At 39.7% G+C, this 15,779-nt stretch overlaps 1 protein-coding gene across 10 annotated transcripts in view; it reads left to right on the top strand.

Annotated features, from left to right (window-relative positions):
- The window catches only part of Mkk4 (MAP kinase kinase 4), a 335,120-nt gene that overhangs the window by 209,745 nt on the left and 109,596 nt on the right, over positions 1 to 15,779 (top strand). For all 10 annotated transcript variants that reach the window (XM_068359301.1, XM_068359292.1, XM_068359283.1 and 7 more), the window contains 3 exons: positions 1,082 to 1,195; positions 1,437 to 1,556; positions 2,560 to 2,679. In XM_068359301.1, coding sequence (XP_068215402.1) covers positions 1,082 to 1,195; positions 1,437 to 1,556; positions 2,560 to 2,679 — 354 coding nt within the window. The remainder of the gene's footprint in view (positions 1 to 1,081; positions 1,196 to 1,436; positions 1,557 to 2,559; positions 2,680 to 15,779) is intronic.

Here is a 15,779-nt window from a genome sequence, read left to right as displayed (position 1 = left end):
CATCATCCTGATGGATATTTGTTCCAGGGGTAGTAACCTTGTGATACCTCTATAGGTAAAATTCTATGGTATATCACTCGCAGGGAATATCCCAAGTAGAAAGCTGCCTAGTTATATTTCCCATTTCATCCAACCCACAAGCCGTAGAAGGTTAAATTGGCTACTCGATATGCTATGGCCCCTCATAGCTACCTGTTACCTGCCAGTAAGTACTGACACCTTGTTAGAAATCATAATAGCCGAGTTCCATCAATGCTAAAAGCATACCTCTATTAAAGGACTTAGTTTTGTAAAGTCAGGAAATATACAAATTAATTTTTAAATGTTTGACTTCACGATAAGAAAGATATATTGACAAATTAACATCCGCTCTACCTTTGAGGAGAATCATGGCTGGTGTAAGAGAGATGAATGCGGAGGAGTGGTTTACTATTTGGAAGGAGAATTTTCCTCCATTATTTTTCTTGTAATATATTAGCAGTTCTTTTTCTTGAAATACATTTACTATTATCAAGTGAATCACATAATTTATGCTTTATGGACACTTGGTGATCTTTTTATTGCACTTATATTCAATTTTGACAAGGAACCTATCTAGAGACAATTGCTTTTGCAGTTTCTTTAAAATGGTATGAAAATGGGAGTAAAAATCACATCAACATGGCAAACGGCCACTGCTTGACTGATTTTTTGTAAGTCAGTACTTATCCTATAAAAAATGCGCATTCAGAGGAACATTTTTGCTCAGAAAGTGATGCAATGCTTATATACTGATTTGCTCGTGTTCAGTCACTCGTAAACTTGGGTACAAGCACTACTGTATCAAGAAAGGTAACATACTGATCAATAAGGCATACTGAATAATCAAAGCTACATAAAATCCTATTAAAAGATGTCCCATTACTGTATTTAAGAATGCTGTAAAGTTGGTAACTTTTTAAGAATGAATAAAAGTATCAACTGATATATGATTATAAGTCATCTTATATGTGCAATAGACAGTATGTTACTGTCATTTACTTTATTCGACTTTCATATTATATGCTTTATTTATAGTGATATTTCTATTCTTCATCTTTAGCAAGTTGAGTTTACTGCTGATGATCTCAGAGATCTTGGAGAAATTGGAAGAGGGGGTTTTGGTACTGTGAATAAGATGGTTCATCGTAAAAGTAATACAATTATGGCTGTAAAGGTAAGTTCCAAAATGTCTGAAAATTTTTCTGATATTTTCTAATAAACTTAAATGAAATGCCAAAAACTAGGATTTAATGATTTTGGCAAAACATCAAAAAGACATGATGAGACGAGGTAATGTTTGAAATACATACTGTAGTATATATGTCTTTAAGTAGTTTCTGTACAAGAAATTTTGTGGAAGTCTGAAAACTTCAAGTAAATAACTTTGTAAAAGCATAATCATTTGTCTGTTGTAGAGAATACGATCAACGGTGGATGAAAAAGAGCAAAAACAGTTACTCATGGATCTGGAAGTGGTTATGCGCAGTAATGATTGCCCATGCATTGTCCAGTTTTATGGAGCAATTTTCAAAGAGGTAAGTAAAAGCTGCAACTTGAATTGGTATTTTTGTAATTCAAAATATTAAATGGATAAAAAATAGGTGACAAAAGATAAAGAATTAGAACATAAGTTTAAAATCATAAAGAACAGAAGTCATATTTTACAAGCATTGTATTCCCATTATTCAAGCAATGATGTAAAGCAATCCGTAGGTCTATATCGGTTGTTATGAGTACTACTTAGCGTAAATTTAACTATGCTAGTTTTATTTCATCTCATAGTACTGTATATTGATATTTATCTAATGAACGTACACTATTAGGCCAATTATTTTCCTAGAAATTATATATTTTCTTTTAAATTATAAAATTGAATATTTCTGCGTGGTAAGTTACTATTTTCTTTTAGTTTTTGCAAGAAAAAAGAAAAGGGATTTACATATTTTGCAAGTCATTCTTTGTCGAGTTTACGTCACAAGTCCTGTTACGTTGTATTTCTGGCGGAAGGCAAGTGTCAAACTTAGTGATTTCCTTTCAATGCGTTACCAAGTAATCTTATTATTCCCATCATCGAAACATCAAGTAAATATATCGAGTGTATCCGTGGTTTGTGTCAGTTGTTATGAGAACAGTACTACTGTATTTGGTGTAAATTTAAGAAAAGAAGTGTATGTCCGGTGATGTGTTAAGAAATGTGAAGACTTGATAATGAACTAAAAAATAAATACTGTAGGACGCTTTAAAAATTAACTACACGTATAAAAACACTCCCACAGGAAGAGAAAGAGAATGCATTCTTATGGTAACTAATAATATTGGTTATAAACAAATTGTATGAAAATTATGATATCCCATAACGTAATGGTGCTGATTAATCATGAAGATATCTTGAATAAGTTTAGAAATTATGCAAACATTATGCATTGTTATTCATATGTGCACAATTTTCAATGCAGTAGCTGGAATTTCAGATAAGCTGATCAACATTTTCTCAGTCTCCACAAATATATGGTATAACTTCTTATTTGTGCTTTACAGGGGGACTGTTGGATTTGTATGGAATTAATGGATACATCTCTTGACAAGTTCTACAAATTTATATATGAAAGACTAAATGAACGTTTACCTGAAAACATTTTAGGAAAGATTACAGTAGCGGTAAGTATTCAGAGCTCCTTATGTCTTTTACTGCAGCTTTATTGAAAATGTTACAAATGATTCTGGGCTTTTGACCTACATAATTAGGTACAACTTCACTTTCAGTTAGAATTCATCTTATTTTCAAGTAAAAATTAAATGAATGAGTTTTGCAAATACTGTATATATTTTTATCATTGTAAATATGTGAAAGATTTAAATATATAATAAATTAAATTTGCTAATATTGTGTTAGACAATGCTTAGAGTTTATATGTACAGTATACAGTTGGGCCTTTTTGAGGGGAGGTATTTTTTCTCAGATTCTTGTAATTCTAAAATCCGTAAGAAAAATTATTAAAGACATTTGTTAGAATTTGCATTATGTCAGTTATCATTTTGATAATATAATAGAAAATATTTTTTTTTAATCCTAACCTATGATTTGCTTTTGTTCTAAACTAAAAGAATAAAATGGAAAAATATAAAAAATTGGAAAAAATATTTTGTTATGAAGAAAATTGTCCTTTTCCGAATACAAACCATCATCGTTTATGTAGGAGTATTCTTAATTGTGAGTTGTTGGTAGGCAGGAGAAGGGTGCGGTAGTTCCCACTTACAAAACGTAAGCAATCAACTTTACTAATGCTGTTGGACTCTTTAGTCTAGTTTGTTCCGACACAGATACAAACCTTCGCTATTTATTAGGGTATTACTTTCGGCGCAGCTGAAAGACGAGCCATGATAATTTTAGTGAGGGATAACTACCCCATCCGCTAGTTAGCGGGTGGGGAGTGGGATAGACTGGCTACCCCGCTCACTCACACCTCTCGGCTGAGTAACCACTTTACTTTTTGGCTCGGTAGAGGACGGACATGCTGCCCTTCTCTCCCGCAAAGACCTTGATGTTTTTATTTTTTTTTTTTTAATTTTTTTTTTTTTTTCTTGTGTATTTTCATTTATCTTACATATATTTGAGTGTATATGTGTATAAATGGAAATATACGTTGTTAGATACGTGTAACTTTAATTGCTGTTGACATCGTATCCAACTGCCTCCTCCGTAAGGGAGTTGTCATTGCCGCCCTTCCCTGCAACTGATGGTTGACAGGTTCTCTACACTGCCGTGTGTTTGTTTCTTTACAGAATTAAAGTGTATAACAGTTCAGCTCCCTTTCGAGGAATTATTATGGAAGGAAGGTGACTTATTCCTCGAATAGTGTATTTTGCAACAGAGCATGAATTGTAATTGATAACAACTTTTTTTTTTCACAGGTAACAGCGACGTAGAACACAAGGCCGAGTGCTACGGCTGCCCTGTTCGTTATCCTGCGCTCCATGTGGCAGCTCATGAGCTGCCCTCATTACGAGGTAGCATTCGCTGTCAACCTTCATCTTGATGTTCCTCCTCCGAGGGGAACTTCTCTCTCTCTCTCTCTCTCTCTTGCGAGAGAGTGATTTTTGTTTACGCCTATGCTTTTTTCCCATAGAGGTGGGAGAAAGCTTTACTTAGGCTATGTCCTCTTGCGGGAGGACTTCTCTCTCGTTCGCGAGAGAGATTTTTACGCCTACGCTTTTCTCCCATAGAGCTGGGAGAAAGCTTGTTTTAGGCGATGTCCCTCTTCGGGAGGACTTCACTCTCGTTTGCGAGAGAGAGATTATTAAGCCTACGCTTTTTTCCCATAGAGTTGGGAGAAAGCTTGTCTTTGGCGATGTCCTCCTTCGGTAGGACTTCCCCCTCGTTCGCGAGTGAGATATTTTACGCCTACGCTTTATTCCCATAGAGCTGGGAGAAAGCTTGTCTTAGGCGATCTTCTTCGAGAGAACTTCCCTCGTTTGCGGAGGTGTTATCTTGAACCTGCTGGTTCTCCTTGATCCTTCGGGAGTCCTTCGGAACTCCGCTCGAAACCTTCGGGTTTCAGTTACGCTGAACCTTTGGGCTCTCGTAACGATGGTAACGTTGAGCCTTCGGGAACTTGTGCCATCAATCACGCTGACCTTTCGGGTTCTCGTGACAGAGGAACCTCGGTTCCTCGTTACGCTGATCCTTCGGGGTCTCGTAACATTAGTTATGCAGAACCCGTGGGCTCTCGTAACTTTAGTCACTCTGACACTTCTGTGTTTTGTGACGAGGAAACTTCGGTTTCTCGTTGCGCTGACCCTTCGGGGTCTCGTAACATTAGTTACGCTGAACCCTTGGGCTCTCGTAACTTTAGTCACTCCAACACTCCGGTGTGTTGTGACAGGGAAAATGCGGTTTCCCGTTACGCTGACCCTTCGGGGTCTCGTAACATCAGTTACATTGAACCTTAGGGCTCTCGTAACTTTAGTCACTGACATTTCGGTGTTTTGTGACAGGGAAACTTCGGTTTCTCGTTACGCTGACCCTTCGGGGTCTCGTAACATTAGTTACGCAGAACCCTTGGGCTCTCGTAACTTTAGTCACTCCTACACTTCGGTGTTTAGTGACAGGAAAACTTAGGGTTCGCACAACACAGTTCATGCTGAACTTTCGGGTTCTCGTGACCTGAGTCATTCTTTTTATGACAGTTTTCAAACTCTCGTTGAGTTGATCGTTCACTCTCACACAACACAAGCTATCGTGAACCTTCGGGTGAGCGTAGCAGTGAGTTCTCTCACCAACCTGAGAGCTCTCGCGTGCATGACCAAGTTGGCGCGCACGGCCAAATTGGCGCGCGCGGCCAAAGTGGCGTGCACAACCGTATCGGCGTGCACGACCGTCTTGGCGCGCCATATGTGCGAACATCCTGTTGCTCGACATCGACCGTATCAGAGTGCACGACCGACTTGGTGCGCACGACCGTCTTGGCGCGTGCAAGCAAAACGGCGATCATGGCGCGCGGGTTCATCCTTTTGGCGCGCCATATGCGCAAACATCCTGTTGCTCGCCATGCGCCCGAACATCTGGTGGCGCACCATGCGCGCGAATAACACACTGCGCGCCATGCGCGCGAGCAACCTTATTTGCGCCAGGTGCGCGAACAACTTCATGCGCTCCACGAGCGCGAAAAAGGTGCGCGCACGAGCTCCCTTCCGCTTACCAACCGTAAGGCGCAAGAGCTCATGACTATGTTGGTGCGCACGTGCACGACCATATTGGCACACGTGCATGACCATATTAGCGCAGACGATCGGATAGGAGCGCACATGGTCGGATGGGAGCGCACGACCTAATTGACGCGCGCGCACGACCATATTGGCTTGCATACACGACCAACTTGGCGCGCACAAACAACGAGGCGCACGCAATCGGTTGAAGTGCGCGAACAACTCTTATGACCCTTCGGGGTCTCACAACGCAGTTCACGCTGAACCTTTGGGTTCTCGTGATCATAGCCATACTTATATGACAATCGTTGCGCGAAGGGTTCACGAGTGCACAAGAGGTTTACTCTCATGACAGAGTTTTTGAACTCTCGTCCAGTGAATTGTTCGCGCGCGCCCATCGTCATCAAGAGTTTTACTCTGATGACAGAGGAATGCCTGCTGCCTAAGGGTTTACGAATCTCTACAGGTAACTATGACACAGTTCCTTTGGGTCCTGGTCACCTAACACGATTCCTGGAAATTCCATCAGGAATCAGCGACAGAGTTCCTGCGGGTTCTCGGCACAACACCCCTTAAGGTCGTGAGAAAGGAATTCACAAATAGATTCTGAACCCCTAGGTTCTCATCCGATTCTCTCTGTTTCCGCGATCCAGTGTTTTCTGAAAACTCTATGGTTCAACCCCCCCCACCCCCTCTTCGGGATGGGTCTTCCAAAGGTGTGACTTGATACGTCACTCTACACTCCCAGCTGATTACTATATCAGCTAGTCTGGTTTCGCCAGCACCGATCCTTTTGTTTTCAAACGAACCACCGTCATCTTTCCTCCACCTTCCCACTTCGAGTGGTTTGGCTAGCAGATGGAAATGAGCGGCGAATGAAAAATTCTTTACATTGCAGTTCATTTCCCCTGGCAGGCCTTCCCTGATTTAGACGGTAGTTTTCTCACTATCGGGAAAGTGTTTGATGGCAACCCCTTTAGGTAAGCGGTTGATGGCAATTATGTCTGGCCTTCTTGAAGCAAACCCCCACATATGAGACTTCACCCTTTTTCGGGAGACTCGTTCCTGAGAAGTTTTTACAAAACTTCAATGGGTTTTAAAACTTTATGAAGGCCGTAAGCCTTCCCGGAGCATGCACTCTAGCCAAGACAAAACCGTGAGGTTATGGTCTTAAACTCGGTTCTACCGTTTGATGGAGGCAGCCTCCCCCGTCATTGTACCCTGGGTATAACGACTTGCCTTTTTACACGATAGTCTTCAGAGACTTTTTATTCCTTTCCTTACAGGGTTATTGTTTCGAACAATTAGTCCCGAAGGAACATAGTTAGCTGACGTTAGAAGAACGAAAGCAACAGCGTGGGCATCTTTTCTTTACGTTACGAACGTTACAAACCCCGCCCACAGGTAAACAGACATCCGTTTGTGTGTAATGAACACTGGCTAGCCCCTCTTATAAAGAGGAGGGGTAAACCAAAGGGGAAATGATCGCCTCTATAACTGTATATTTTGTTTGAGAACATGTTCGCTCTCATTAAAGAAAATATTACAGTTAGCCAACGATCAAAATCCTTTCGGCCATAATGTTGCGATTCGTCGCACATACATTATTCCCACAACCGGATTCGTTGCAAACGTTTCCTGGAGGCAGAGAATACGCATGCGCTAGCGCAAGTAGACAAGTACATATATGCATGCAAGCGATCTTTCTGCCAATAAGGGCTATATACATCTTCCAATTAGAACTCCGTTCTATTAAGTTGTATATTTATATCCCTTACTGAAACCAGGTTATTCAGTACATTACTTGGCTACTTTCCTGTAACCAGATATATGGCATTTACGTTCTGCCTCCTTATAGGCACTTTTTTTTTTTTCCTTTTCCCCGATCGGAAGTCCTAGTCTCCTACAAAGGCTTTGGCTGGAAACTTCTCATAAGCATATCTGTTCCATAGTAGGGAACATTTAATATACTGTACTGTAATGCTAGTTTACAGATCGGAGACGGAGAAGTACAAACGTTTTTTGTCCCAAGAAGGAGAAACCTCCGTTACGAACGTTTCCAACGTTCTCCAACAGTTCCAGATACGACTTTTAAGTCGAACTACGCATGTACACTTGTCATGCGCACAGTTCGGTGTTACTACTCCGTAGTAGACTTATGCTCTTTACCCACCCAACAATAGATTGAAAATACGTCTCAATCCCCTCTTGGGTTTGGTTGGAGCCATTCGGTGATTACCGTACAGGCTCTTGTCCGAAAAGCGATCTCTATGGAGATTCGCTATTATAACATAAGCTGTACTGATTAACTGGTTTACCGTTTGGTATCGGTCTTATTCGGCCAACCACACTGGATTAGTGGCAGTTGGATTAGTGGCAGTTGGAGGGAGAACAGGCTGTTCCCCTTCATTGCAAGAACGTGCAATTGATTACACGTCTCAACATCATCTCGAGGTGTGTTTATTGCTATGCACCCCCCCCCCACCGCTGGACAATCCGCGGATGATGGGTGGCAGACGAGAGCTTCTGCAAAGAGGCCTGTCTTCTCGTCTTCCCTCTGGACCTGATGCTCTCTATAATGCATCAAAAGAGAGAGAGGGGGGGGGGGGCATATGCCATACCATTCCATCCTCGTCTGTTGGCCCGATTCAGAAAGGTACCAGCATTCACCTCTCTTAGAGAACCATCTAGCAGTACGAAGCCTTAGATGGACAGAGGACAACTAGTTGCCCCATCTGCTCTAGTCATTCCTGGTATAGGAATGTGCTTGCAAAACCACCCAGATAGTGGGCTCCTAGTGTCTTGGAATCATCTTGTATCCAACAAGGTCTTAACTTTGTGGGGTCCTCGACTGTGGTTATGCTCGCAGTGGCCCTGATCTTCAGGCTTCCACTCGACCGTTCCCCAGGCCCTCAAACAAGATGTATTCCAAGATCGGTGGGGCGGCATAGAGGTGTGCCTTGTTTTTTCCCCCCCATTCGATCTGGTGAAAAAGTCCTCAGCCAAGTCAGGATAAGCAGGATCTTATCAATGACTCCAATAGCTTCGCTATGGCATCCCGCAGAATGGTTCCCAGATCATCTGCAGCCCCTGACGGAACTCCAATAGCTTTGCTATGGCAACCCGCAGAATGGTTCCTGGACCTTCTACAGCTCCTGACAGAGTTCCGAGGGATCTTCCTCCACGGCACGATCTTCCAAGCAGCCACATGCTAACACTTTCTCAAGCCGTAGCTTTGCTTCGACTTCTCGCCTTGGACGATCCTACACCACCCCTCGCAGAGAGGCCTTTCGCAACAGGTTACGGAAAAGATGTATAGGCACCTCAGACACTTTTCAGCGTCGGTCTTCGAGGCGAAGTGTTCTGTCCTTTGTGACTGATGTCGTGGAAGGGGATTCTCTCCCATCGATGCCTTTACTTATGCAAGTGTGAGATAACTTGCCCCCGTCGGATCTCAACCTCCTCCGGGAAACGCGGTTCGGGTCCTTCAGTCTCTGAAGGCCCCTCTCTACGAACTGTAGGCCCAGCAGCAGATCGCTTCCTTACACGGAAGACGCCCTTTCTACTCACTTGGGCTTTTAACAAAGAGAGTTAGGGTGTTGTATGATCCAACCTCTGATGTCTCCTACCCTAGGAGACGGGGAGAAGTAATCCTCAGCGGCGTCCCTGAGTGGATTGCCAAGACTTAAATCCGAGTGTGCTGTACCCTAGGTGCAGCCCCTTTCGAATAAAGAGTCTTTGTTTGGTAACCGGAAACCCATCAACTGAGGTTTTACCCAGTGAAGAGTCTGTGGGGTTACCTTGAAAGAACGATACCAGCTCGCCCCCGTGTGTCGGCACTGTTGACCAGCACGGGGAAGGTCAGAGGAGGACCTCAAGGATTTCCTTCCCCTCTGGGATCGGAAGACAATTGAGGTTACTCTTAATCTAGACTCTCCTCCATCCTAAGACCCAGAGCTCGTAACGTCACTGGCGTTGTTACGTCCCTGGCGTTCAAGAAACTACTCTGTGATGCAGATACTTTAAGTGGGCATGTGGAAGCGTCAATCGACCTTCACGGCCCACTACCTGCAAAGACGTAACCCATAAGAACTTGGAGACCTTTTCCATTGGTCCTGTGGTGGTCGCACAACAAATGGTCTGAACACCTCAGGCTCCTTGATGGACTAGTAGCAGAGGGTTGAGGGCTGAGGCTACCCGGATTAGTCTGGGGGGAATGAGTAAGAATGCCTGGCTCCTTTCTTCGTTTCACCTTGTCCCCTCTGAGGAAAACAGCTCCGCATGCCTCAGCATAGCTGACCTCACCTCGCTGCAGGTAAGACCCACTTCCGTTGTGCCTCCTAAGTATAGAAGAATACTTTGTTACGTCCCCAATACCTTTTATAGGGAGGGTATTGGGTAAGTCTTTAAGAACAATAGGTTCTCTACTCGAGTTCCTATGTTAAAGACAAGCCACACTGTTAGTTCCACTCACACACAAGCTTCTGCAGGCCGCTCTCAGTGCATTACCTCATATCGGCACTTGATTTTAGCGAGGGTAGGGTCCCTTCTACTATCGATCACAGATCGAAATAGAGAGGACCCCGGGTCATGACCAAGGCCAGTTGGTGAGGGCTTCCTCCCTCCTAAGAGTAAGTCACCCTAATAAATAGCGAAAGTTTGTATCTGTGTCGGAACAAATAACAAATTTGGAAATAATTTGTATTTTTCCTAACATACAAACCTGGAGCTATTTATACAAATTGGCCCGCCACCCTGTCCCCCGAGAAGTCCTGCCATAAAGCAAAGTGGTTACTCAGCCGAGAGGTGTGAGTGAGCGGGGTAGCCAGTCTACCCCACCCCCTACCCGCTAACTAGCGGATGGGGTAGTTATCCCTCACTAAAATTATCATGGCTCGTCTTTCAGCTGCACTGAAAGTAATACCCTAATAAATAGCTCCAGGTTTGTATGTTAGGAAAAATACAAATTATTTCCAAATTTGTTATTTTTATTTTATTTAGGGTATTTTATTATTTTTTTGTGTCTTTTGTATTTTGAAAAGATGAATTTATGAATTATATATATTCTGCTGCTTCCATGTTTTAAATACAAAAAATGTATTGAAGTAGTATGATGATATTTATGATTGAGGAAATATAGACTTACTTCACATTTCTGGTGATTTATTTCTCTTAAGAGTTTGTTCATTCTTCTGTAAATAGCATATTGGTGAAAAGTGAAATCAGTAATTAAAGGCTTACAGTTCTCTATTTACACTATAACCTTCCAGTTATGAATGGCTTTTTGGATATGGGTACTGTAGTCAGTACCATTTTGCAGAGATGAAGCTGCTTGGTACCATTCAGTGCTCAATTATGATGCTGCTCAGTAATCAGTACTGATGATCCAGTCCTGTAACGTGCAGTTCTGGGTAGGTACTGATGCTTTCAGATTTTGATTCCTGTGTCTGTATTGAACCGCTTTCGGATTCTGTTGCCTTGGAATAAAAGCACATGAGTTTTCTTCTTCTCATACTGATCATTCCTTTAAATTTCTTGCTCTCTGAGGGATGTAATCTAGTAGGAGATACAAAGGTTTGCAGGTGATGTGATTGAGATCTTTGAGCGCGAATTATTACATAAAAATGTTAGCTCTTTGGCCTGCTCCCTGTAAACCTTGATATCTGTTTTGGATGACTCATGTTTTTATTAGATTGGATAACTGTTTCACCAGGATTTTATGCAAATTCTCAGCTTGCTTTGATCAAGGTAATCTGAATACCCAGTTTTTTACTTCTGTTCCTTTAACATTTATCGTTACTAATACTCTTGTACTTATGATGGTGTTTCATTAAGAAAACTTTTTATTGTAAAACTACAGCTGATACTAACTAAAACTTAGCCTTACTAACACAAGCCTAGTCTACCTTACCTATAGTCTCTGTGAAGGGTAATCAATAATAATGCCAATGATTTTTTTTATAACAGTACATTTACATAACAATTTACAATGATTAACAAACCAATGGTTAAGTAAATTATATGTTAATTATTAGCCCACATATTGGTACTCTCCAATAAAATCTGTAGAATTCACAAATCGCTAGTTTTATGGTTGAAGGCTAAAGTATTATATTAATTTTTAGAAAGTGATGCTGGGGGATAAAGTACAGTAGGGTCCCGAATTATGCGAGAATTTGGTCGATCAATGACCACATATAAATGGAAAATCGCATATTTCGAAACACAATTAACAGAAATAATTCCATTGGGGCCATGGCAACCAGCAACTTGCCTATTCAAATGTGTTTACTACCCATTTCCAATACTGTACTTTCTATGTACTATACTGTATTTTTTTATAATATCAAATTGTTCTTGTGAATAAATCAACCATTTAATATACTTTAAAGTTCTAATGACTTGAAAAATGGTTAAAATTACAACCAGGATGGGTGTAAACACCGTATATTTCCCATTGTAACACGACCCAAAATACAGGCAAATTTTAATGTCATATCTATTGTATAAGACAACTGGTGAATAGCAAAACCATCACTCTATAGACTAGCTTTTGTTGTATCATTGAAAATCCAGAATTATCAAAATAAAGGCGATTTTATATCATGTGTTTCCTAAACACGCCAAAAAGCACAATAAAAAACAACAACCAATGTTTTGTTTACGTTTATCTCTGATCATAACGAAGAAACAGTCGCATTTACACATCTGTGTATAGGTTAGTTTTTACATCGACAGCAATCTTACTAAGTATTGATTATATGTTGATTTTGTTGTTACCAATGTTCTACTTAATTTTTCTTAGAACTTGCAAATAAATGAAATTAATGCCATTTATATTATGTTTTTCTTTATGACGCTGCCTGAAATGGAAACCTTCCCTTCATTTACTGCATGCTCCATCTTCGATCATAATAAACAAACGAAGGCATTAAACACGCATGATCAAAGTGATAAATAATGATATTAAAAGCTTTTAGTAAATATGTTATTACAAATATTATTTACCATATCTATATAAATTCCTACATATGTAGTAAAGCAGGAAAACTATACTTTTTATTTCTTTTGTTTTGCATTTAATCAACAATAACAAACTGCCGCTAATGACAGAATGATAATTTACCATAATTTTAAACTGTTACTAAAGATGATTGTCCATTCCATATCCGAAATACTTTTCCTAACTTCAGTTATAAGTCAACTTGTACCCTCCTCAATTATGAAACCATCTATAAAAAAGTAAGAGAAGAATCAATTACTAGGCCGGTCTTTAAATTTATTGAACAATTAAGTTACCACTACAATGTTCGATCTGACAGAAATGGTGCGAGATTGGAGAAAGTAAGGAAAATTGAATCATGATTGATTTTCAATATAACAAACTTTGTGAAGCAACAAAGATTTCATTTGTTAGTGCCTTACCTTATTGCCTTATTTTTTGTTTTGGTTCCCCCAGTTCCCTCAGTGTGAGGCACCTTGTATATCCACCAGAGAGTTGCTAATGCATCTTCCGGTGTATTTTGCATCTTCCAGTCTTGGATGGTCTGGGATGCATCTTAGGTATTTATCGAGCTTATTCTTAAACACATCTACGCTCACTCCTGATATGTTTCTTAGATGAGCTGGCAGCACATTAAATAGTCGCTGCATTATCGATGCTGGTGCGTAGTGGATTAATGTCCTGTGTGCCTTTCTTAGTTTACCTGGTATATTTTTTTGGCACTATTAATCTACCTTGGCTTGCTCTTTCTGATATTTTTAGCTCCATGATGTTTTCAGTAATTCCTTCTATTTGCTTCCATGCTTGTATTATCATGTAGCGTTCTCTTCTCCTTTCTAGACTGTATAGTTTTAAAAATTGCAGTCTTTCCCAGTAGTCAAGGTCCTTAACTTCTTCTATTCTAGCAGTATAGGACCTTTGTACACTCTCTATTTGCACAATATCCTTTTGGTAGTGTGGGTACCATATCACATTGCAGTACTCGAGTGTACTACGTACATAAGTTTTGTAAAGCATAATCATGTGTTCAGCTTTTCTTGTTTTAAAGTGTCTGAATAACATTCCCATTTTTGCTTTACATTTAACCAACAGTGTTGCTATTTGGTCGTTGCATAACATATTCCTATTTAACATTACACCAAGGTCTTTAATTGCTTCCTTGTTTGTGATTGTCTCATTATTAGGTCCCTTGTATGCATATACCATTCCTTCTCTGTTTCCATAATTTATTGATTCGAATTTATCGGAGTTAAATACCATCCTATTTATCTCTGCCCATTCATATATTTTGTTTAGATCTCTTTGTAGTGAGTTCCTATCTTCATCACAAGTAATTTCTCTACTTATTCTTGTGTCATCGGCGAAACTTCTCACTACAGAGTTTTCAACATCACAGTCTATGTCTGAGATCATAATAACAAACAGCAGTGCAGCTAATACCGGACCTTGTGGCACACCAGATATTACCTGGGCTTCATCTGATTTCTCGTCATTTGCAACCACTATCTGTTTTCTGTTTTGCAGGAATTCTTTTACCCATTTTCCTATCTTTCCCACAATATTATGCTTTCTCATTTTTTTTCTCCAATATATTATGGTCTACCTTGTCAAAGGCTTTTGCAAAATCTAGATAGATCACATCTGTGTCTTTTTCATTTATCATATTTTTGTATATGTTTTCATAGTGTGCTATCAGTTGGGTCTGTGTACTTTTTCCAGGCACGAAACCGGTTTGACCCATATTAAACAAATTATTTTTAACCAAAATGGTTCATTATTTTCTTTTTTATTACCCTCTCATACACTTTCATAATATGTGATGTTAGACTAACAGGTCTATAATTGCTTGCCTCTAGTCTTGATCCACTTTTGAAGATAGGGGTTATATAAGCTGATTTATGTTTAACATATATCTCGCTCATATCTACACTTTGTCTTAGCAGTATTGCAAGCGGCTTCGCGATAGTGTTTGCAGTTTTTTTAACAAAATCGCTGGAACTCCATTTGGTCCGGCTGCCGATCCATTTTTAATTTCGTTTATAGCCTTGACAATATCTGCTTCATTAATATCTATATCCGTTAGATATTCAACATTTTCTTCTCTCATTTCTGTTTTAATATTCTCATTCGCAATTCTTGGCGTGAACTCACTCTTATATTTTTCTGATAATATGTTGCATATTTCCTTTTTTTCATTCGTTAGCCGTCCTTCAATTCTTTGAGGGCCTATTTCTAATCTCCCTTTATTCATCTTTTTTGCATAGGAGTAAAGTACTTTGGGGTTTCTTTTTATATTTTTAAGTGTCCTTTCTTCTATGTCCCTTTTTTCATTTTCTTTCGATTGTATAATCTTTTGTTCTGCATTTTCTATCTTACATTTTATTTCCCTCATTTTCCACACATTTTTTTCTTTTGCAAGATATTTCTTCCACTTTCTAATTTTCTGAAATAAGATCCTTCTGTCTCTTGGTATGCACGTCTTTTGTTTATTGTTTTTTTTCGGTGCATATTTTTCAACAAATTTCTCCAGTATTTTGTACAGTATGTCCGTATTTACCTGTATATTATCACTTGCAAATACATTTTTCCATTCTTTATTCAGTTCTTCATTTATTTCTGACCATTTTATATTCTTACTGTAAAAATTATATTTTCCATATCCTTCCCAAAGTTTTGTGCTTTTATTAATTCTGCGATCACTTGCTTTGGAATGGACTATCAATTCTATGACATTGTGGTCTGAAATTCCTGTTATACACTATTATTTCTTTAACATAATTCACCTCATTCACAAATACTAGATCTAGGACATTTTCCTTTCTTGTTGGAATGTGGTTAATTTGTTGCATATTATGTTCTAATAGCATATCTTGTAGCTTTTCAAATTGCCTCTTATCTTCTGCGCTACTATTACTCTCTTTTTTATATGTATACATACAACCACTTTCTTCTATCCGTTCTTTCCAATCCATGAAAGGAAAGTTAAAATCTCCGGATAGGAGTATATTCCTGTCTTTATGGTTTCTACATATATCATCTATTTTTTCTA

The sequence above is a fragment of the Palaemon carinicauda genome, chromosome 2, assembly GCF_036898095.1.
Source record: "Palaemon carinicauda isolate YSFRI2023 chromosome 2, ASM3689809v2, whole genome shotgun sequence".
Taxonomy (NCBI): domain Eukaryota; kingdom Metazoa; phylum Arthropoda; class Malacostraca; order Decapoda; family Palaemonidae; genus Palaemon; species Palaemon carinicauda.
This window is presented reverse-complemented; position numbering and strand designations above follow the sequence as displayed.